At 55.4% G+C, this 22,914-nt stretch overlaps 1 protein-coding gene across 1 annotated transcript in view; it reads right to left on the minus strand.

Annotated features, from left to right (window-relative positions):
- MYOM3 (myomesin 3) overlaps window positions 1-18,762 on the minus strand; it is a 44,374-nt gene extending 25,612 nt beyond the window's left edge. The window contains exons 1-14 of the mRNA XM_006195434.3: window positions 18,540-18,762; window positions 15,382-15,560; window positions 15,076-15,156; window positions 14,186-14,345; window positions 13,309-13,466; window positions 9,306-9,401; window positions 8,032-8,120; window positions 6,247-6,291; window positions 5,619-5,759; window positions 3,995-4,156; window positions 3,285-3,426; window positions 2,001-2,200; window positions 1,291-1,344; window positions 785-912 (exon numbers count right to left, since the gene is read on the minus strand). Of these exons, the coding sequence (XP_006195496.1) occupies window positions 785-912; window positions 1,291-1,344; window positions 2,001-2,200; window positions 3,285-3,426; window positions 3,995-4,156; window positions 5,619-5,759; window positions 6,247-6,291; window positions 8,032-8,120; window positions 9,306-9,401; window positions 13,309-13,466; window positions 14,186-14,345; window positions 15,076-15,156; window positions 15,382-15,542 (1,617 nt within the window). The 5' untranslated portion in view covers window positions 15,543-15,560; window positions 18,540-18,762. The remainder of the gene's footprint in view (window positions 1-784; window positions 913-1,290; window positions 1,345-2,000; window positions 2,201-3,284; window positions 3,427-3,994; window positions 4,157-5,618; window positions 5,760-6,246; window positions 6,292-8,031; window positions 8,121-9,305; window positions 9,402-13,308; window positions 13,467-14,185; window positions 14,346-15,075; window positions 15,157-15,381; window positions 15,561-18,539) is intronic.
- Window positions 18,763-22,914: the final 4,152 nt, after the last annotated feature.

The following is a 22,914-nucleotide window of genomic DNA, read 5'->3' on the forward strand; positions in this document are numbered from 1 at the left end:
CCTTTAGGGAGATCAGAGTGAAGAACATCTCCTTGGGAAGGGTTTACAGTCCAGGGCTGCTGGCCCTGGCTGTGTGAGGCAACTTATCTCATCCTCACAGGGTAGGGTCTCCGTTTTATGCTGGAGGAAACCGGGGCTCAGAGAACTTAGCAAACCAGCTCACACAGCAGAAGCAGGATTGGAATGGATTTTAACACCATGTTGGTTTTGACTCTGCCACACTGCCTCCTGTCGACTGTGAAATCCATTCCACGGGAGCTGCCCCCCCCACCAAACTCCTGCCCCCAGTTTCCCAGTGAGTACCCCTTCCTGGTGCTAACTGCTGCCCCCAGGCCCTATAAATGCTGCTTCTCAGTGACCCTGGGGTGTAGGCACCAGCCTAGCTTGCCTCCCACTGTGACCCGGGCCAGGAAGAGGTGTTTGACCCAATGTGTGACCAGATGCCAGCCAGACTTGGAGTGGGGAGGTACCCAGGAAATGGGGATCTTACTGTTGTTATTGTCTGTCTCTTAATTTTGTGTATTTCCGTGAACAGCTTCAGAAATTGCCATCAGTGACTGGCCTCTTGGGGTAGTCTCAAAGGTCATTTAATCCATCCTCTGCCACTGTGGAGGGCTCTGCTCAGGCCCTTCCAGGCAGAAAATTCTCTTCTCTTCTCTGAAGGTCTCCCAAGCAGACACTGCTGGGCTCTCCCCTCACCTCCCTGAACTCCCCCACATCCTTGTCCCACAGCGTGTCTATTTCTCAGGTGGGCCTGGGCCTGGGGCCCCTGGGGTCTCCGTACCTTCTCCAGGAAGTACGTCAGCGGGGCTTTGCCCCGGGGTCTCGGCTCCTCCCAGTCCAGAACCACGTAGGCCTCTTTGATCTCACTGGCATGGACATTGGTCGGGGGTGAGGGGATGGTCACAAAGTCTGGAATCAGAGCCATCCGGGGCAGAGATGAGTGGGCCCTCAGAGACCCCGAATCTCAGCCCCTCACTTCATAGAGGAGGGAACTGGGGCCCAGAGAGGGGCAGGAACTTGCTCCAGTCACCCAGCAAGGCCAGGCAGAGCTGGGGCCAGAACCCGGGTCTCCTGATGTCCTGCTGGGGAGCTTCCCCAATATCTGCCTTCTCCACGAGGGGCGTAGTCACTCACCCAAGAACCTGGCCTCCTCAGGATGGATCCCACCCACACTTGCCTCCCCACACCCTGCACACGGACAGCTCCTGTCTCTTGGCCAGTTTGTGTCCCAGAGTTTCTAGCACCACAAAGAGGGCTGGTGTCTGGAGGCAGGAGGTTCACACGTACCTTCAAAATCGTCTGTGCTGACGGTGATCGTTCTTCCCAGATCAAAGGGGATCTCTAGGGTGGAGAATGGAGCCCGTTGAGGGAGAAGTAGGGGTGAGGGGTGTGTGTGGAGGGCTGGGTCAGGAGGGGACGGGCGGGCCTGCCCGGCTCTGGGTGCTGGTTTCTCCCCGCTCCTGGTCCTGGCCTTCTGGCCCCTCGCTTTGTGTCCCCAGGCAGGTCCACTCTGGGCCCCAGCATTCTCAGCGGTTCAAAGTGCTGCAGGGCCACTCTCAGACCCCAGAGATGGGACAAATGCGGACAGAGAGGAGAAGGGATGGGGTCAGATCTCTGGGGCACAGTGAACCCAAGTCAGGCTGACTCCTCGGGGCTGAGAGGGCTGTGTCCTCCACTGCCTCCCAGGCTGGGGGCTCCTGAGGCAGGGCCGTTTTATTCCTTCAGATTAAGGGCATCTGAAGAAACTGCTGTGGTTCTTGTGTGGACAGGTTTGTGTTTCTTCCATCAGATGAGCTGTACCTTGCCCCTCAGGCTAGGGGTAGCTAAAGACAGCACTGTCTCCTCCATCAGACTAGGGGTTCCCGAGGGCTGGGCTGTGTCTACCCCTTGGAACAGGGCTTGGAATGGGGCCTGTTCTGCCTGTCTCCTGTGTGAGGCAGTCCTGAGTGTGCCCCGACTGATGCTCTGGAGTGTCCCTTCAGGGCCTCTGTACCCACCTGTCTTCCTCTGGGCTTCATCATGGTCGCTCATGACAACTGGTTCTGAAGCCTTGGAGGGGAGGCTGCTGCCTGCTCTGCTTATGGCTCTCACCCGGAACCGATAGGTCTGGCCTTCGAGGAGGCCTTGGATTGGGCACCGACAGGTCCCGCCGGGGGCCTGGTGGCAGGGCACCCATTGCTCAGACTCACCCTGGCACCTGTGGGAGAGGCCCTGGCTTCAGCCCCTGCCCACGACTCACATCTTCCCAGTCTGAGCCTCTACCTGGGCTAGTCCCCAGCCCTGGGCTGCTAGCCCAGCTCATCTCAATTAAAGTCCTGCTTTCCATTTAAAAGCCCAGCTCCAACCTCAGGCCCCCAGGAGGTCTTTTCACCATCCTCCACCAACCATCATGCTGATCAGAATAGCTAGTGCCTTTCCTGGAGCTCTCCTGTGTGCCCAGAACTGTGCTGGGCCCTTCACCTCCATCATCTTGTTTAACTGAGGCAGTCCTCGTCCTTAGGCATGATCACTGTCTTCACTCTACAAATGGATCTGTGATCTGCGTTTACAGAGTGAGATGGATTGCCCAAGGTCGCTCGGCTTGTGAGTGGGAGAGTTGGAATTTCACCCAAGGGCTGTCCACTTCCTGTTGGTATGCATTCCAGAGTGACCCTCAGAGTCTCTTTGCGCTCTCTGGGCACCACTGTCCTCCGGCAGTGCCCCAGCACACAGTACTGGCTGGATGGGGCAGTGGTCACGTATGGGTCCAAACCCTAACTCTGCCACTGGGGGCATGTACCTCAGTTTCCTCATCTGTAGAATGGGGCATGAAGGATTCCCCCTCCCCCTTAGCTAGGGGTTGTTGCAAGTATGCAGGTGGCTGGATGAGGTGTTACCTCCAGCTAGGACCTCGGAGCTGGCAGCAGGTGAAGGAGGCGGGATGTCCCAGGCTCCCCCCTTCCTCATGTGCCCCCTCCGTCCTGAGTCAGTGCTGCTCTGTCTCTGTCACTCAGGGAGGAAAGCAGCCAACAAATCCACACGTGCTCAGATTTAAAGTATTAATGTTTGTCCCTCCCATGGTCAGCTTGTGCTGTAAAGGGTCCAGAGGGCAGCAGCTGACTCCCGCGGTGGGGTTCCAGGTATCAGTGGACACACTTCTATGGCCCCTAAATAATATAACACAGTCTACCTCCTGCCCTGTTCTGAGGAGAAACATGGGGCCCCCTTTATCTTATGGTCCCACTCTTGTCCTCACAGAGCCATCTGCACCCATGGGCTCTGCACTCAAGAGACCGACTCACAGCTCGATGGAGTAGCCAGTGATGGGATTGCCCCGGGTGTCGCTGGGTGGAGTCCATGTCAGGATGAGGCAGTCTCTCTTCACGTCCAGGCATCGAACATTCAAGGGGGAGCCTGGAGCCCCTGGCTTCTCAGCTGCAGCATCTGAAACCCAGGATGGGGCAGAGGGAGGGAAGAGAGGTGTGGGGAGGACCCTTCTAGTCAATGTCCACTTGGCAACAAACTCCCTCTTACTCCCACCCAACATCCTCTTCTCATTAACCCTCCAGGAGCTTGGCTTTGGTCTTGAGGACCAGGACCAGGACCAGGACCTCTTTCTTTTAAACGAGAGAATCTAGGGAGGTCATGGGGCCCTGTTGTTTTTAGGGACCTATTCTGTACCACACACCTGAACAATCAGCACAATTAATCTGAGTCCCAGAGCAACCCCCTCATTTGGCAGATGGGAAAACTGAGTCTCATAGAGGAAAAGTAAATTGCTCAAGGTCGCCCAGCTAGTGAAATGACATAGCCAGGAGACAGAAATCAATCAGGGACTAGAATGATCCCAGCCCACAGGCTCTCAGGCTCTGTCCTTTTGGAGGGTCATAGGATGCCACCAAGGCCCCAAGGAGCAGGGGACCTGCCAAGTGTCCTTTAGCCAATCAGTCAAGGGCAGAGCCCTGGTCTCTGGGCTCCAGCTGCGCCCCCTGCCCCCACCCCACCCTCTCACCTCTCACAAACACATAGGCGCTCTGCTCCCGGAGCCCAGAAGGCGAAGGCACCTGGACCGTGTACAGCCCTTCGTCCTCCTTGTAGGCACAGGACACCTTCAGGGATGCCTGGCGGTCTGCGTAGAGCATCTGCCGGCGGCTGGAGGACCTCAATAGCCTCCCTGCAAAGAGAGGGTCTGGTGTTAGCTCCTGGGGGATCCGGGCCTCACTGTGGATGCTCTGAGGATCTAGGTGGAGGTAGGGCCAGCATGGTTATAGCCTGAGGCTCTGCTGGGGAGTTGGGGAAGGGGTGGTGACCTCTAGGACTCTCCTCTGCAGAAGGCTTGGGGTAGGGGTGGGGCAGGGCCCAGGGAAGGGGCTTGGGGCTCAGTGAGGGAACGAGCATTTAGGGAAATGGTCGGCAGCTCCGTGAGGAGTGGGAGGTTCTGTGTGGAAGTAGGAATGATAGAGATGGGGTCTGGTGTGAGGGTCAGGGGCTCTTTGGGAGGTTGGAGGCTCTAGGAAGGGGGTAGGGCTCAGTGGGTGGGGACTGTGAACTAAATGAGTGGGGGGTAGTTGTTGAGGAGGGTGGGGATGCAGGAAAGGGCCAGGGGGGCTCATTGAAATGGGGTGTCAGGGAGGGTAGAGGGGTCGTTGAGGGGTCGAGGTCGGTGAGGACAGTGGGGACTCAGTAGGTGGGACCTTAGTGGGAGGGATGGGGCTCAGTGAAGGGGCTCTGGGGCTCTAGGCCTCCCCCCGAGGCCATGCTGTGGGACCATCCTGCTCTTTGCCCCAAGCAAAGGCCCCTCCCTCCTGTCAGCACCTCTGTTCTGGAAGATCTACAGGTTTGGGCAAACATCTCGGTCTGTAATTGCAGCTGTTCCTCAGGGCTCATGGCTTCCCCCTCCTCCGTCCCCAGGCCCGGCCCAAGCAGCCTCCCCAGGCTCAGGCAGGAGGGTCCCCGGGGGGAGAGGGGCTGTACTTCTTGTCCTTTGGCTGCAGGCCTGGTCATGAATGGGGCAGGGGGTCCGGCCGTCCTTCTCTGCCCTGCCTGGGCCACCTCTTCCTGTGTTAGCTGCCCCGGCCCAGGCCTGTGATCCCCCAGCGGTCTTCCGGCTCATGAGGAGCAATTATTTATTTGCACCCACAACCCTGACTCTGAAAAGCCTTTAGGCGACTGTCACCACCTGCCCTGACACTCCTGGGCTGACCTGCCTCCCGGCCTCTGTTCTCATTGCTTCAAATGTCATCTCTTACCCTAGGGTGCTGAGGGGATCCACAGATATAAAGGGCTGAGACAACGCCTGACCAACTGCAGGCTCTCAGTGGGCAGTGGCTGCAGTTCCAGACGGAGAACCCCATGAGCTCCTGCGTGTCTGTGCCCACCCCGCCCTGGCACAGGGCCTGGCACTGTGGGTGCTCAGTGACCCTTTGCAGGTGACTTGATCTGACCCCACCTGGCTGTGTAGCTTCCTTCTGTCTCCTCAGCACCTGGGACTCAGCTCGCAGTAGTTGGGGGAGAGGCATATCTGAGTTCCTCTCTCCAGTGGAGGTCCCGGGGTTGGGGTGGAGCCAGGGTTCTAGCCCCTCTCTGGCTTCCACCTCTGCCTCTGAAGGCTGGGGGCCAGGACTAGGGGTCCTCACCGTCTCGGAACCACTGGATGTTCTGCTCGGCGTCTAACACATCTTCCGAAAATAGGCAGGACAGGGAGAAGGGTTCCTTCTCACGGGCAAAGACTGGCTTCAGCACTGATGTGAATTCCACGCTGCGGCCAAACATCAATCCTAGGTGGGAACAGAAATTTAGGGCAGAAGTATTCTGAGGCCTCCAGCCTAGCCTGGGGCTTGGATGGGAGCGAGGACCCTTATGGGGCAGCCCCACTCCTCTGGGTCAGGATTCACAGTGCCTGAGGTGATCTTAACAAGGGGAAGAGGGCCTGATCCTGGGGCTGGGGCTGGGGAGATTTATCTAGGTGGGACCAGATGAGCCAAAATGGCAAATATCCAAAGGGCCATGTCTGTTTGTCTTTTTGGCTTTGCCTTTCTTATTGTTCCGGCCACTGGACAGCTCAGTATCTGGTGGCAGCTCTGGGGTGCCTACAGACCCCCAGGAGCCAGCCTACAAGTATTACCAGCTTACAGGCAAACCCCATGTGGACATCCCTTTGTGCACAATGGGTGGCTATATTACAAAGGGGGCTATGTGGGTGCCCGACGAGGAGTCCCAGACACTCTCCTCCCCAAAGGCCCGTCCCTCCTCCAGCCTCCTTACTTTTAAACATCTCCGAATCAAAGCCAGCATCCTTCCCCAGGTAAGCTGAAAAACACAGAGCAAATGGAGTTTGAAAAGGTTCAGCCCCTACATTCCTATTAAATTTGGGAGGCATGACCTTTGGATGTGGGTTTGAGTCCTGGTCTATTAGTGGCTCTCCCTTTGGCTTGGAGAAAGTTCCCTCACCTCTCTGTGCCTTGGTTTCTTCATGGGTAAAATGAGGACAGTGATTCCTACCTGATGGTGGTGGCAGGGTTTCAATAAGTAAGTTCACGTGAACAAAGTCCTCAGCTGGAGCCTGACAGTCAGTGCTCAATAAAGAGTGGTTTCCTTCCTTTACCCAAACCCATCGCCAGATCCCACAGTCCTAGAGGTCGAGCCTAGTCAGACTGGGATTTCTGGTGGGGTCGGGGAGAGCTGGCAGGGCCAGGGCAGTGCAAGAGGGCCTCCTGGAGGCTTCAGTGTGAGATCCAAGGTGGCGTGGACACAGACCACCAGGGAAGAAAGAGAATCGCTTTCGTTCACAAAGTGCACACCGTGTGCTGCTTATTAACACATTTAAACCTCACAGCAGCCCTGTCTGTTGCTGCCATTATTATCCTCTCATGAACAGATGAGGAAACTGAGGCCTGATCACCTAGCATGCCCCCTAGTAGCCTGAAGCCATGACATGACACCGGTCCCTGGAAAGACCTTGATGGAAGGAGGCATGGGGACGTGGATGAAAGGATGGGAAGGATGATGGACAGAGGGAGGCAGGCCCCCATGCCTGACCTTGCTTCTGACTCTGGGCACCGCCTATAGGGACAGCTCAAATTCTGCAGAGAGCCTGGCCTGGCAGCAGGACAGCTGCCTCTCAAGAGCTATTTGGGGAAGAGGGCAGAGGGGTGGAGAGGCTGTGAAAGACATTTTAACAAGGTCTGATGAGAGGTGGGAAGAGGGTTGGACTCCAGCCTGTTAGCAGCCCAGTGTGTGCACGCACGTGTGTGTGTGTGTGTGTGTGTGTGCATGAACCCTCACACACACAGCGTCTCTCTCAGGGCCCTGAGGGCAAGACCCTCATTCTCCAGGGCTCAGAAGTGAGGCCTCCTGGGCTGGGATCTGCCCTGGTCATGGGGTGGGGGAGGGAAAGTTATCCTTCCCCAAGAGCCTGCTCCAGCCAAGCTTTAGCTAAATCATCTCATTAAATCAGCAGGAGTGTCAGAGGGCAGGAGTGGGATTCCCGCTTTGCAGGTGGGAGGCTCTGGGAAGTGGGTGGCCCCCAAGCTCATACAGCCAGTGGGTAGCAGAGCCAGTGTGCAGACTTGGTCTGGCTGACTCCTGCACATCTTCTGTGCACTAGGCTGTGATTTCAGATGCCCCCGGGGAACCTCCAGGAGGCGCCTGAACCAGCTGGGAAACACTCACCAGAAGCCAAATGGGGCTGTGGGGTCAGGAGGGGAGTTGGTGGGACTCAGCCTTTGCCACTGAGGACCCGTGGTGGCCAGGTTGCCCTCCCAGAGGCCCTGAGCTGGATTTGGACCCAAGCCCAACACGATGGGATGAGCATTCTCTTTGGGGATAGGGAGGTGGGGTCCCCTTGAACAGGAGTGTGGGTTGTACAGTCTGAGAGCGGAAGGTCCCAGGGAGGCGGGAGTCCCCAAGGCTGCCCTGGTCACTGGATCCCAGGCCAAATACCCCCGGTCTGGGAGCCCCTCCCCAAGTCTGATGGCAGACCCATGTCCTCATCTGCTCATCCTGGGTTTGCTGTGGGCAGCCTGGCCTGCTGGGGGCAGGGGGACTTACTGCGGACAAGGACTTTGGCGAAGGCGGAGGCCTGGCCGAAGGCGTTCTTGACCACCACGGTGTAGGTGGCTGCATCCTCAATGGTGCATCTGAAAAGGAGAGAGGGAGACGTTCCCCCAGAGACTGCTGGGCTCCAGGGAAACGCAAGTCTCTGTGTAGACACAGAGGAAAGCCTGGGGGAAGACTTTAGGTTCTAGGCCAGGGCCTGCCTCCACAAAGCTGGGTGCCTTTGGACTGCCACTGTCCCTCTCCATGCCTCCATGTCCTCCTCTGAAAAGCTCAGGATATAACGAGCCTAACCCACCTCAAGGGAAAGGCCTTTGCAAGTATTGTTGTTACTGCCCCTGCAGGATCAGAGAGCTTAGGTGACTTGACCAGAGTCACAGAGCAGCTGGAATTCTACCCAGCTTCAAGGTGACAAGCCCTCTCCCAGGCATGGCCTCCCGCCCTGTCAGCACCTCCAGGGCAGAATCCTGGAGCAGGAGTTGCCCAAGGCACGCGGCCAGTCTGTGCCAGCGCTCGGCCAGATGCCCAGGTCATCTCAACCTCAGGCCCAGGTCTCACCACCAGCCTGGCCAACCCTGTCTTGTTCCCAGTAGAGGCCTGGGCCAGCTCCATCCAGGGACAGTGTGGTAGCAAAGAGGGTAGATGGTAGCACGTGGCACATTTGGTCCCATCAGCAAGCAGAGAGGCCCCTTGGTGCCCCCTCTCCTCCCCTGGATGCTGGGGCAGGAATCCCTCTTGTTTCAAAGGCCTACCGCACCTGCCCCTCCAGGCTGCCTTCCCTGACTGCACAGCCCCCATGCTTAAGACTCACCACCTCCTGAAAGGCCTTTCTCACTCTCTCTCTTCCAACGGCTTCTCCTGGCATGTGTGTTTGTGTGTTTGTGTGTGTGTGTACATGTGTGTGTGTAAGTGTGTTTTCTCTCCCCCAGCAAGGAGTTCTCCCAATATGCCTAGCTCAGCGTGCATTCAGTCTTGGCTTCTAGCCTCTGAGTCCCAGTTCCTCACTGTGTGTTCCAAGGCATTGGAACCACATGGGAGTGTCTGTTAAATACCCGTTCCTGGGCCCCACTTCAGACCTATTTAATCAGCCTCTCTAGGGGTGAGAGGAGGGTCCAGTCCACGAATCAGTATTTTCACAAGCACCCTAGAGACTTCTGAAGATGAGCTGCCTGGGTTAACAGCTCTGAGGAAGGGTTTGGAATCCTGCTCTGGCCTCAGTCGTGCTGGGGCCTGGAGGCCGTGGGTCCCTCTGAGGCTCATGGTCTTACCTCCTAATCTCCAGCGTCAGCAGCCCGTAGTTGTTGGTGATTTTGTACTTCCCGGCGGGAAAGAGGCGGGGATCAATTCGCATGTCATTTTTGTACCTGAGGAGACAAGTAGTCTGTGGCAGGCAGTGTGGTTCCGAGTAGGAAGGATCTGGACCCTCACTTAGGTGACCCAGGGCGGCACTTTCACTGCTCTGAACCTCAGTTTTCCTCATCTGTGAAATGGGAGTAATAATTGCACTGTTCTCTAAGGGTTGCTGTGATAATCAAATGGGAGAAGGCATGTAAAGCCTGAATGCTGTAGATGCTCAAGGGTTCATTCCCTTCTGAGGAACAGAGCAGAGGGAGCCCGGAATTTGCAGTAGCTGCCCCTCCTCCAACCACCAGGTCCCAAATTTTTCCTCCTCTCTGAGGGCGATTGCCGAGGAGGATTCCCCATCCCTACCTCCTTTGTCAACCCCCGGGACAGAAGTTCTTTATCTTGGCTCCTGTTAAAATCACTAGTGGGGAAGCATTAAAAATCTCTATGTCCAGATTTTGAACATAAGCCTTTGGGAATTTGCATCAGAAACTGCTAATTGTTCTCTAATAACCATTCTCCCTCTGATGCTAAGGTAATAGAATTTGTCACTAAGCCACCTGACATAGAGCATGCTTCCTAGCCGCTCTCTCTGCGAGGTGTGGCCATGTGACTGATCTAAGTCTCGTCAGCAGAAAGTAAGTACAAGCATCATGTGGCTGCTTCTGATAACACCTTTTGCCCTTGTTTACATCCTCTTTCCCTCCATCCTATGGCAAGAATATGACCACGACGGCTGCCATCTGGAAGTGGGAAGAGGCCTGAGGAACCTGCGGGGTGGAGTTGCCTTAGCAGCTGTCTACATCAGACATTTACATGAAAGAAAAAAACCTTCTATTTTAGTTAAGCCATTAGACAAAATCTCCATGCCCAGGCTGCAGCCCAGATCAATGAAATCAGAGTTTCCGGGTGTGGGACCTGGGTATCAGTGTTGTTAAAACTTCCCAGGCGATTCCCAGGGATGGCCCATCAGTTTTCCCCGCCCCACTGCACCCTGGAGATTTCCTTCTGTTCTCTGTGAACCCTGGGTTCTTGATCTCTCTGCCACAGGCACTGGGCAGTGAGGTGGCCTTGCCCACTGAGGGATGTTCTGGAGGCTTAAGGAGTCAGGGCTGGCAACTGAATGTCTGTGAAAGCTAGGTCTGAGTTCTTGACACAGCCTGCTGTGTGACATTGAGCAAGTAAGTGCCCCTCTCTGAGCCTCCGTGTCCTTGAGGCCTTTGCATGGACAGTCAGCCTCAGCGGTGGCTGAGATTGAAGAGGAGGACTTGGCCAAGAAAGGGCACCCCAGCTTCAGTTCATCACCTTCCTTGGACCCACCCCTCATGCCCGGTTTGTCTCCATGGCAACCAAACAGTGCTGAGCCCTCTTCTGAAAGTCTCCTGTGGGGAGGGTGGTACCTAATCTGGGCGCCCAATCTTTCCACCTCTCCCAGGCCTGGGGGCCAAGGTCAAAACCCACCCCCACCTCCCAGCTGTCAGGAACATTCCAGACACCTCAGCCTGGCCGGCCTCTGCCTTTTCCAGAAAAAGCAGCAGCTGCAGCTCTGGGCACAACCTGGGCAGCCTCTCATCTTGTCCCCTCTGGGTTTCAGTCTCCTGCCTGTACCGGACCTTTGAAGGCATGGGCGGTGTGGATGCAGCTAAGAGGCAGCCAATCAGAAAGCAGCATTAAATGAGACAGCTGAGGCGAAATGCCCAGCCCAGAGCCTGGCTCAGAGACACCCATATTAAAGAGTGAGATTATTGTTATTTACCTAAATTAATTTTCCCCTTACATATTGTGGTGTTAGATTTTACTTTTTAAGGCTGCTTGGCCTGGGAGATTGATTCTGACATCGATGAATCATGGCCAGGGCCCACTCTGCAGTGTGAACTTAGCCAGACTGGGCCTTGCTGAACTTGCCCTGTTGTTGCCCCTGCATTCAGCAAGTGCTCAATAACTGCTGAATGAATCGACTCCTCAGCCAAGTGAGCCAGGATCTTCCTCCTGACCTGGGGGCTGGGTGTCTACCAGGGCCTGGGCAGAGCTCTGGAGGCCAATCCTAGGATGATATGTGGCCCTCCGGGTGGTGATTAATGATGGAAAACCCGATCCCCAGGGGCCACCTGAGTCCCTCCGGCTGGAGGCGGGCCTGGCCTTGGCTTCTGCCACTTACAAGGAATGCTCAGCTCCTTGTTGTGGAAGCCTTCCCCGGAGGCTTCCATGGAATGCCTGAGATGTGGGCCTCAGCGCCAGTGCAGGGCAGGGCTTGGCTACCAGGCCGGGACAGCTGAGGTGGTGACCCCCACTTCACCCAGGCTGGCTGGTGGGAGCGGCCCTCTTACCAGACCAGCAATTTGCAGGAAAGAACTGCCCTGGTCCCCATGGAATTTGAATGAATGCCATCTGGCAATGACCAGCCCCAAAGCCACCTCCCTCAGGACACTTTTCTTGAGTGCTCCTCACCTGAACTCTTTCTCTTTCTCTGCCTTTTTAGTCATTAAATATGCTTTAAGGAAAAGAACAGCTAATGATTATCTTCCTACTCTCTCGGCCAGTAAAAGGAGCTCTGGGCTGGGAGGCAAGAAGCATGAGTTTGAATCCTGGCTCACGCTGGCTGTGTGACCTTAGACAAGTCACATCACCTCTCTGAGCCTTGATAGCCTCACCTGTGAAATGGGATATAGTCCCAACCTCATGAATGGCCCTGAGGCTCAAATAAGAGGAAAGTGCTGGGTCAGTGTAAAGGGGGTTCAAGTATAAGATGTTGCTTTTCTGTGTGGCCTCAGTTATTTGTGTGCTTATCTTCTCTCTGCTACCAGACCATGGTCTGTTCACTCTCAAGAGCAGGCGTACATGTCACCTCCTCCAAGAAGCCTTCCTGGATCCTCCAGGAAGAGGCAGGTACTGCTTCCTCTTCACTTTCACTCTTTAATCTCAAATACCGCCCAGTGAAGGTACTTCTCTGTATGTTAACGTTTCTCTTCTGGGCTGAGGGTTCCTTGAGGCCAGGTTGTGTCTGGGTCATTTCTATGCCTCAGTGCCTGAGTCGAGGCCTGGGACAGATTACACTCCTGGTAAATATTTGTTGAAATCTCTTCCTCATCTCCCCACGTGCCTGGCAATGGGCCTTAGACCTCAGGGAACTCAGTGAACAGTGGACTCAGCTGTGTGAATGACAGCCGTCCGTCTGTGGTAGAACTGAGACCCAGACTTGGCGGTGCCCACCCCTATTTCCTCCACACCAGCTCAGGAGACACCTGCCTCCCCGCCCCTCAGCCAGCAAGGCCTCAACTCCGTGGCTCTGTTATGGGCAAACTCCCAGGAAAAGCACCTCCTACTGTCCCAGCGCCTTTCAAGCTCTGAGGGCTTCTGTATTTTTGAGGTATTAAATCCTCAACGCATGCAAGTTGGACAGGAGATCTTCAACTCATTTTACAGAACAGGAAACTGAGGCAGGATCAGAGAGGTTAAGAGATGTAGTTGACACCATACACTGAGTTAGTAGAGAGCGTGCGAGCTAGGCCTGGGGTGCGGGGCTCCCACTGCAGGCCTGAGCTCCTTCGCGCTGTAGGGCCCCTGCCTCTCTGTCTCCTCTCCTGCACACCTGCCCTGACCTTTCTCCCACTACCATCCCGCAACCCCGGGGGTGCCCAGCTCAGAGCAGCTGCCTTCTCATGACATCAGAATCATATTTTCACAAGTGCTGGCTCCCCGGGGCCCAGTCCTCCAGCCCCAGGCTGGCTGGGAGGCAGCTGAGAATAGCCCCTCCTGAGCTTCCCAGCAGCTGCTGCTCTGTTTGGGGGTGGGCGGAGCTCAGGGTCTGTGGGTCTGCAGCTCTTCTAAGTCAGAGAAACTTCTAGGGGAGGGACTGGGCCCCCGGAAGGGAGCTGTTGGGCACTCACGGAATCCTGGAGGCCCTCCTCTCCTGCCGCAGTGGCTTACCAGGTGACCTGGGGTGGAGGCGAGGCCTTGACAGTGCAGGTCAGCAGGACCGTGGTATGTTCCCAGACAGCGTGGGAGCGCAGCGGGATCCAGAACCAGGGCCCCCGGCCGGCGCACAGCTCCCTCAGCTCCTTGGCCTCCCGGACCTTCTCCTCTGTCTGGAAGCGGGAGGGGGTCTATGACTCCCTTGGGCCAGGGCACCACATCTTCCCCATCTTTGCTGTAGCCTTTCCCCTGACACCCAGGCTCTGGAGTTGGACCCATGTGGGTTGGGGCCCCCTCACTGGTGGCTGAGAGGCAGTGTGACGTGGCCCAGAGGGCAGGGTGTGGGCTTTGGAACTGGCTGGCCTGGGGTCAAAGCCAAATTCTGTCACTTACTAGCTGTGAGACCAAAGGCGAGTCCTCCACTTCCTTCTCTGTAAAATGGGGATGGTAATAACATTTCCCCCTCCTGTGGGGTTGCAGTGAGGACTAAATGAGTTACATGTGAAAACGTGGGTGCTGATAAAGCCCAGGTAAATATTGTAGCTATTGCTGTCCTGCCCAGGGAGGGGTTATGGAAGTGGCTTAGATCCCTGACATTTGTCAGGAATAGCATTTCCTAAAGGGCATCTGTGTTCTAAGCACTGGGAAAGTGACTTGACAAGCCCAGTCTCATTTACTTCCCACCTCAATCATGAGAATCGATGCCACATCTACCCATTTTACGGATGAGAAGACTGAGGCTCAGAATCAGTTGCTTGCCCAAGGTCACACAACTAGAGGGTGGGGGCCCTGGGATGCCCAGCTCTTTTTGAGCCAAGGGTAGGGTGAGGTGGGCGGCATGTGAAGGGTCCCTGGCTCCAGGGCCCAGGGAGCCCCATTCCACCCCCCTCACCCGCCGTCTTAGCGCCTTCCGATCTCGTCTCTGGCGCAGCAGCCACTGGGTCCGTAGGAAGGCGATCTCTGTCCTCTCCCACTCGTTACCGAAGCCCACCCGCTTCTGCCCTCGCTCCTCCAGCTCCACGGTGTGGGTCTGGCGCCTCAGCTGGGCCTCCCTGCGGTAACAGAGGCCATCACAGGTGGAGAGCATGGGGGTGGTGTCATGGGGGACATCCCAGCCGTGCCTTCCCTGCACCCAGCAATGCCAGCTGCACCTTAAGCTTCTTGAGGACAAGAGCAACCTTAACCCTCTCTTGCGTCCAAAACACCCTGAATGGGTCTGGCTTTTAGAGGATGCGTAGTAAATATTATCGATATAGCTCATAAGGCTCTCAAACCCTTGTTCCTCTTATTTTCACTACAACCAAGTGGACAGGCCTTAGTCTCCCCCATTTTACTGGGTAGGGACTTGAGGTTGCGTGACTGGCTCCAGGCCAGCCAGGACCAGAACCCCGGCTCCTAGCCCCCTACGCGGCTTCCGGATGCTCTCGAGCTCAGAGGCCTTCCCACCTCGGGACTCACGTCCAAAACTTGGGCTGGTTTACTTGTTCTTCCTTTCCCCACCCCCTGCCTCCTCCCAGACCATGTGAAGCCGGGTGGTGATGTGCAGACCCCCACCCTCTCCCTTGGGGCCAGGGCCTCACTGCTGCCTGTGGGCCCATCCAGAGGGTGGTGCAGTGAGTGGGCTTTGTGGTCAGACAGCCCCAGGCTTGAACCTCCAAGGAGCCCCTCACTCCAGGTGTGTAACTTTGGGCAGGTTCTTTCAGCTGAGTGTGGGAGCCCAACAGGGAGGCAGGGGACTGGACAGAATGACCCAGGGTTCTCTGGAAAGGTCAGCTGACTTACCACGATGTCTCTGAGGAGGCCGTCAGAGCCAGGGCTGCAGCCAGCGCGTAGTCTGCGTCGCTGAACTGATACTCTTCCTCACTGGCCCCAGAGAAAGAGAGAGAACGGCTCCTGCAGGTTTGGCTGGGGGATCTGGCTGGGGGCTCCCAGAGATCAGGGCTGCATCAACCCACCTCGGGGTACTAGCCCGCATGGCCGTGCCTCCCTCCTCACACTGGGGTCTCAGAAAGCAGGGCCAGGCCTCCCCCTTCAGTCTGGGGGCCCTGGGGGTAGGGCAGTGGCCGGGGTGGGGCCCTGACGCCCCACCTGCTGCGGAAGGTCCGTTTCCGCGTGGAGGAGCCCATGTGCAGGCTGTGCTGCCGCTCCTCCTTCTGCTCTTCCTCCTGGCGGCGCTCCAGCCTGTGCACCTCCATGGCCTGCGCCGGCTGGGGCTCCCCTACGCTTCCCGAGCTGCGAGGCAGAGTCATGGCTGCGAGAGCAACAACCTGCCAAGCCAAGGTGCACGGTCACTCCACCAGGCGTCTGCCTATCCCTTCCCTGTGTGGTCCTCCAGCATCTCTGGGAGGTTTGCCGGTCGGGGGTTCTCTCTCCAGTGGGCAGACAGGGTCACTCAGGCTCAAGGGAGAGAGGGACCTGCCCCAGGTGACGGGGCGGGCTTCACACTCTCAGCCTGGCTTGTCCACCACCCCACGCGCTGCCCCTGAGTGTGCAGATTTCTGCAGTGGGGAGCAGCCCCTGGCTGCGGGCTCACCCTACCCGTGTCCCTCCGCGTGACCCGGGTGAGGCCTTCCCTTTTATGTGCCTCAGCTTCCCAGACTGTGGGTGATTGAACATTGTGATGTCCAGGGATATTCTGTGGCTCCAGACGGGCCCGCGTCCTCACTCTGCCTGCACATGCCACACTCAGTCCTACCTCTGAGCCTGTGCCTGGGCTGCTTTCCTCATCTGGAGACCCCGTCTCCTCCTCCTGGCCTGCTTAATGCTCTTCATGCTTCAAAGCCCGAGCTGAGATGCCTAAGTTAGTGCCACGGTTGAGACTGGAGACTCTGGGTCCCATCCGTGGGGGTGAGCCCAACTTCTCATTCCAGTTTACAAGTGTATGATCTTGGGCAAGACTCTAGGCCTTGGTTTCCTCATCTATAAAATGGGCCTGCAGACCCCTAGGGTGGTCATAAAGAGTAGATGAGTGCCTGGCATTTAGTAAGTATTATATAAGCATTAGACATTAACGTTATTTTTCTAAGCTCTGCTGAGAAACTACAGGTCACCTAAAATTCTCCCTTTTTTTAATTCCTTCTATATTTTCTACCTGCACCCCACAATTTAGCTCTGATTCAGAAAATGCCTCCTTTTATTATTTAATTATGTCGTATCTGTGTATCTTGACTCTTGAATAAAAGCATGAGTGAATTAAAAGTCCCAACAGTGAGTGTTTGCTGTGGGCCAGGTCCCGTGTTAGGAGTTTTCAAATGCATTGACCCTGGTTCCTACAATGACCCATCTGACACAGTGCCATTATTATCCCATTTTACTCATGAGGAGGAGGAGTGCTGGCCCAAGGTCACCAAAGCTGGCTGGCGGTGGGGTTATGACTGGCACCCAGGTCTCTTGACCTCTGTTTCGCATCCACTCCTGGCCAGGCCATGGCTGAGGCCGGGGACACAGTGCACAACACTTTCTTCACAGCGATGGGACCCTCCCTCATATTCCTGAAGCTCAGGTCTGGGCCCCCCAGGTGGTGCCCGGTAAGGTTGGATCAAATGGGTCTGGAGCAGGAGCGAAACGGTGGACGTGGGGAGGGAGGTGAGGAGAGTAGGGGCCCTCAAGCCAGCCAGCTTTGTGTTCTTCACTAAGTCCTTTCCCAGATCTGGGGCTTGGTGTCACCACCAGGCCTCTGAGGCCCCCTGATGCTGAAGCTCTGGGATGCTGGGTGGAACCCCTGGAATGGCCCTGACCTGGGAGGGTCCTTGCCGGACTTGGCCCTGACGTAGACCCTGGGCATGAAGAAGGAGGCAGAAGAGGAGACCACCGCCTGAGCACTGTCCTGTCTGCTTCTGTGAGGTCCAGCTCTGCCCAGGCGCCTGCTGGCTGGGCAAAGTGTGTGTGTGTGTGGACTGTGTTCTGACCTGGGTGTGAACATGCACATGGGGGACCATTTCTCTAAGTCCATGACGTGGGAGGTAGGCCCGCTGGCCTCGTTGGAGATCCGTGGCCCAGAAGGGCCTGTTTTGGGGTGTTGGGGGCTCAGGATCTCAAGGGTCAATCTTAGTGGGAATTTGTTCCTTCAGGTTCCAAAAAGTTTGCCCTCTTTGAGTGTCCACAAAGGATACCCAAGGGTTACCGCAGAGTACTAGCCAGGACCCAGGGCTGCCCCTGAGGCTCCCTTGACTTCCTGAGAGATGACCTGGGCAGAATGTAACGGGACTGTCACTACTTGGGCTTCCCATCTGGTCCCTCCTGAGGAAGAGGGTCTGCCTGCACCCAGGGAATGACTGGCCGGCTCATTCTGCTCCTTCCTCCTCGCAGCCCGAGAAGAGAGCTGCTGGGTACCACCCTAGGTGGGGAGGCCCTCCAGCTGTCCCGGGACGCCATGGCCCTGGCCCCAGCAGCTGAGGGTTAACGTTCTCTGGCGTCAGCTGCTGGCTCCCTTCTGTGGATGCTCTGTTCCTGATTAGCACAGCGATGGGCCTGGCGCTCATCCCTGACCTCCTGGGCCTCCCGCAACCAGAACCCTGTCTTTAGTGGATGAGCCATCGATTCTTTTTAAAGCACTGACTGAAGCTTGGGATTAAGCAGTGAGGAGATCGCAGCTTCCCCTGTCCTCTTTCCAGAACGCCGTGTGTGTGGGTCCGAGTAGGCCAGGACAGGCTCTAAGTGCCCCACCAGATTCTGAGGCCGGAGTTCTGAACCCACCACTGAGGAGGTGAGGCAGCTCCTTCCCTCCTGGGCCTCGGTTTCGTGCCGGTGAGCTCAGCCTGGATAAATGCCCTCCCTGTCCTGTGATGCGGACCCTGTAGGTTTGCTCTTGTCCCCTGCCTGCTGGGCCAGCCAAGCGGGGCTCTGCCAGCACTGCTCTAGGTTTGCTGGACCTGCCAGCCCCTCTGTTCCCTGCTGATTCCTGCTCGACTGCAGGAAAGCCTCTACTTCCTAGGACATCCCTAAATGGTTTGGGTTTTTTGTAGCTTTCATATCTCAGAAGGCTCAGCTCAGAAGACACTGGGCCACAGAGAACAGTGAGATGGGGCAGGGATTTTTTCCTAGAACCCTCTCCCATTTCCACTTGGGGTGATGCCGAAGCACGTCTACTTCTTCCCAAATTTTTTAGGATCCTTTCCCAATATGTGGGCATGCGCACACCCACACACACACACACAGACACACAAACACTATTTCCCAATGGAAAGCCGAGGGTCTCACTGTCCGGAGGTCTCCCTCCCCAACCCTGATCCCTGGAAGTGACTCACAGAAGCAGCCGTGCCCACTGAGGTGTCTCTGGGGAGAAGATTCCGGAGGATAAGAGGGTCCTAGTTTTCTTCTTGCCCTGGGCTCAGCAGAGACTGGGAGAAGAATGTGATCTTGGAGCCTGCACGGGCCTTAAATATAGCAGCGCTGAGACAGTGTGATGACAATGGATGAGAACTATGGGGAGGGGGGTGGAGGATAGGAGGGGCCGGTCCCTGGGTCCAGCATAGCTGAGGCGGCAGCAGCAGGTGGAGCTGTCCCCACCCCGACCCCACCTCCCCAGACAGCTCCTCCCCTCAGCCCTGTCCCTTCTGCCCAGCTCGAGCCCCTCGTTAAAGTGGAAAGAAGGTCACAGCTCAGGCCTGCTTGTATGGAAAACAGATTAGGGGTGGTTTTCTCAGCTGCTGGGAATTCTGATCTGAATTCTTCCCCCAACTGACAGGTGCCTTGGGGAAGACACTCAGTATCTCTGATCTGACTCTTCTGAAAATGAAAACAGTTAGGCTGGGCACCCAGACGTCATGAAGACATGGAAGGGGTGCGACTTAAAAATAAGAGTCTTTAGTGCTTAGAAGTTGTCACTGGCTAAAATGGAAGTAGGTTTCTTCTCATTTCTACAACCCCCCCCACCAGCAGTTGCCCACCAGCCCTCGCCCAGCCACGGTCACGTGTGTGGGGGCATGGCACAGGCAGGAGAGGAGGGGAAGCCAGACTTTCTTCACTGTCCTAGTTTCTCAGGCTTCCGGAGTGGCCACCCTGGGAACTTTCTTCTTGACCTTTGCTCCCGCCTCCCATCTCAATTCTTTCCCCCACATTCATTCAAACCTACCCTCTGCCAGGCCTGGTGGGCACTTGATGCAGAATGGAAAATGTAAGACCCTTGACCTTGGAGAAGTTCTGATTTAGACAGGGAGACTGGCAACAGGGGATGATCAGGAAGGTACAGGGGAGCCAGGTCTCAGAGGATGAGCAGGTTTGGGGAAGCCTGTGCCAGCTCCAGTCCAGAGATACAGCCCACCCTCCCCTCCAGGGGACAAGCAACACTGTGCCTGTCATTCTTCCTAGTGCCTCAGGGACTACTCATGAGGGAGAGAGAGAGGGAACACACAAGTGAGCTCTTCAGTTAAAATCTCAGTCTCCTAAAAAGGAACCCTCGTACACTACTGACAAGAATGTAAATTGGTGCAGCTGCTATGGAAAAACATACAAAGGTTTCTCAAAAAACTAGGAATAGAAATACCATATGACCCTGCAATTCCACTCCTGGGTATATACCCTCAAAAAATAAAAACATTAATTCAAAAAAATGCATGCACCCCAATGTTCGTAGCAGAATTATTTACAATTGCCAAGATATGGGAGCAACCTAAATGTTCATCGACAGATGAGTGGATAAAGAAAATGTGAGATATATATATATATATATATATATATATATATATATATATATAGATATATATATATAGATAGATAGATAGATAGATAGATAGATAGATATAGATATAGCCAATGGAATACTACTCAGCCATAAAAAAGATTGAAATAATACCATTTTCAACAACATGGACGGACTTGGAGGGTATTATACTAAGTGAAATATGTCAGACAGAGAAAGACAAATACTGTATGATATCACTTATATATGGACTCTAAAAAATAAAACAAACTAGTGATATAACAAAAAAGAATGGGTGTGGAGTTCCCAGGTATCCCTCCCCTGACCAAGCCCCAGGGATGCCCTAATTCTTCCTGATGTGCCTTAACATGAGGCTATGTTGAGTAGAGTTTGGACTTGGAGCTATATGAACTTTAGTTTAAATCCCAGCCTCTGGCACCTGTTCTCACTAACAGGGGGAACTTGGCCTCCTTTCTGGGCTCCATTTCTTTGTCTGTAAATTGTATGTAGGCTCTACGATGAGAGGGAACTTGTCCGCCTGTTTTGTTCACTGTCTCCTTAGCCCCAAGAGCAGTGCCTGGCATACAGCTGGGCCCTTGATCAATGCATGTTTAAAAGTGAATAAATGAATGCCTGTCTTGCAGAATGTTTGTGAGATTCGAATGTGGTTAAAATGGGTGACGTGCGTGATAAACTACCTCGCTCATGGCTAGTACTTTTCAAAATGTTTCCTTATTTCTCTCCTTTCCTTTTCCCTTTCATTTCTCTCTTTGGACTTATGAATATGAAGGACAGTCTCTTGAACCCTATTTCACCTGCCAACCACCTTGAACCTCCACACCACTTTTTCAGGCAGCAACCAAACTGTCTTTGGCTACTGACTCCACCTGGTGGCCAAGTGGAGAACTGTCTGGTCCAGTGCTTTCCCCCTCCACCACTACCCTCCTTCTCTCTGCTTCAGTCTCCCCTCCCTTTGTCACTCTCATACTTCAGTTAATTCCAATTACTGTTCTTCTCGTACTAAGAGGTCAAAATGCACCTTCTTTATGCCCATTCCTCCTTAGAATGGGAAGAGGGAATTGGACTTGAGCAGCCAAGTTGGGGTATCAGAGCTATGTCCCACCAGCACCAGCGCCAGCAGGTGAGGCAGGGGCTGACTGTATCACTCTGGCCATTCCTGCCTCAGCTCATTGTTTCTGTCCTACTTTCTGTAAGCTGGGGCAGGGTTGGGGAGGTGGATAGCAATAGGGGACAAGCCCTGGTGGTGACACCTGGCCTCCTTGTCCAGGCTGACTCAGACTGGGGAGGAGCAGAGCGATTCGGCTCTCGGGGACGCTGGGGGACCCCTAGTCCTATTGGCCCTATTCTCTGGGTGGAAACTCAGGCAACCCCTGTGTGCTCCTGGGGTGGGGGCTTGGGAGGCCAGGGGTCTGCTGGCATCACAGGTTGAAATACCACCCCTACGTGCAGCTCGCCCACCCCCATCAGGGGGCAGATGGGCGTGGCTCTAGGGAAGTGATATGAGGCCAATGGATAGGAAAACTGCTGCAATAAGAGTATGGGTCTTGCCACTTGCCTGAGAGGATTCACCAAAGGAGTTTATTACAAACCCAGATTCCCCAGGAGCTGCGGATGCAGCAGGTCTGGGCTGGGGTTGAGGAAGCTGTATTTTTAGGGAGCTCTCCAGGGGATTCTCACGGTGAGGCAAGTTTAGGAAACCGACTTGGGCAAGAAACCCTTTGGCCGTATTTTCCTCCTTTGGAAAATACCAGTATTGCAGCCTGTCATGGAAGGTTAACAGAAGAAAGAGTGATGAAGTGCAGGAACTCTCCAGCAGCATGGCTGAGTTCCTCCTCTTACTGCTCCCAGTACTGCCACTGCTGCTCTGCTGGTCTTCCACCCCCAGGCTGGGCTCTGTATGCCCTGGAGGCAGGTGACGTCTCGCAAGACTCACCTGACTCTGGCTGGGTGGGGCTGGGCTGTGGAAAGTCCTGGAGTGGGGTCAAGGCCGAGGACACTCAGGAATGCCAAGGCCCTAGCCCAGCCCTGGGGCCTTGGACACCCTGCCTCCTAGCTGGTTCCAGCCGTATCCATAGCCTGGGCTGCCTGCCTGTCTGGGAGAGCTGAGGAGGGACGCAGCCTGGGGTCTGTCCCTTAGTGGGGACAGGGCCAGTCCAGCGAGGGTCACAGGACTCAGAGTCATGGACTGGTAGGAACGTCTATCACCTGAGGACCTTAGAGAGCTCTGTGGACTTGTGAGTTGGAAGAGATGTTTATGGCTTTTAATTAAAAAAAAATAAATAAAAAGCTTTGTGACAGCCCGTCTCGCTTACCTGGTGAGAACAGTCCAGCTGTTAAGTTGCTTTCCTTTACGAAACAAGATGAACCTTTGGCCAAGTTCACCCCAAGTGACAGGAAGCAGACTTGTTTGCAGTGTGCGGGAAGGGAGCAGCCATTAGGGCCAACTTAGCAGCTGCTGGGAGGAAAATGGGCCCCCAGGTGCTCAGGAGGGCGGCCCACCCTTCCTCTAAGGACGTGTTGGGTCTAAGTCAGTGACCCTGAAGCGATGTTAAATATTAATTACAAGCAGATAAGGACAGCACTACCTGGTGCTGTGTCGCAGGGAGGGGAGGGGTTAGGAAGAGAGGGGCAGACATACTAGGCACAGAGAAGGGGGACATTGCACACTGCGGAAAGGGGCACACTGAGGCCACTGGACTGTGACCCTGTTTCTCAGAAATGTTCAGACAGGGCTTTGGGGCAGGAGGGTGATGGGGGTGCCTGGCCCCCAAGGACCCCACTGGGGTCCTCCCCTCCTTATGCCGCCAAGAATCTCATCTTTTGAGAACCCAAACTGGTATGGAAATTTCCTTACCTTGGTGAGGAGAAAAAGTGCTAGGTTTGAGCTCCACCTGTGTCAGAGCCTTGGTGGAGGCCCATGGGGCAGTCCCTTCTCTTCTCTGGGCCTCGGTTCCCTCATC

This window comes from Camelus ferus, chromosome 13, assembly GCF_009834535.1.
Source record: "Camelus ferus isolate YT-003-E chromosome 13, BCGSAC_Cfer_1.0, whole genome shotgun sequence".
NCBI classification, from domain to species: Eukaryota; Metazoa; Chordata; class Mammalia; order Artiodactyla; family Camelidae; genus Camelus; species Camelus ferus.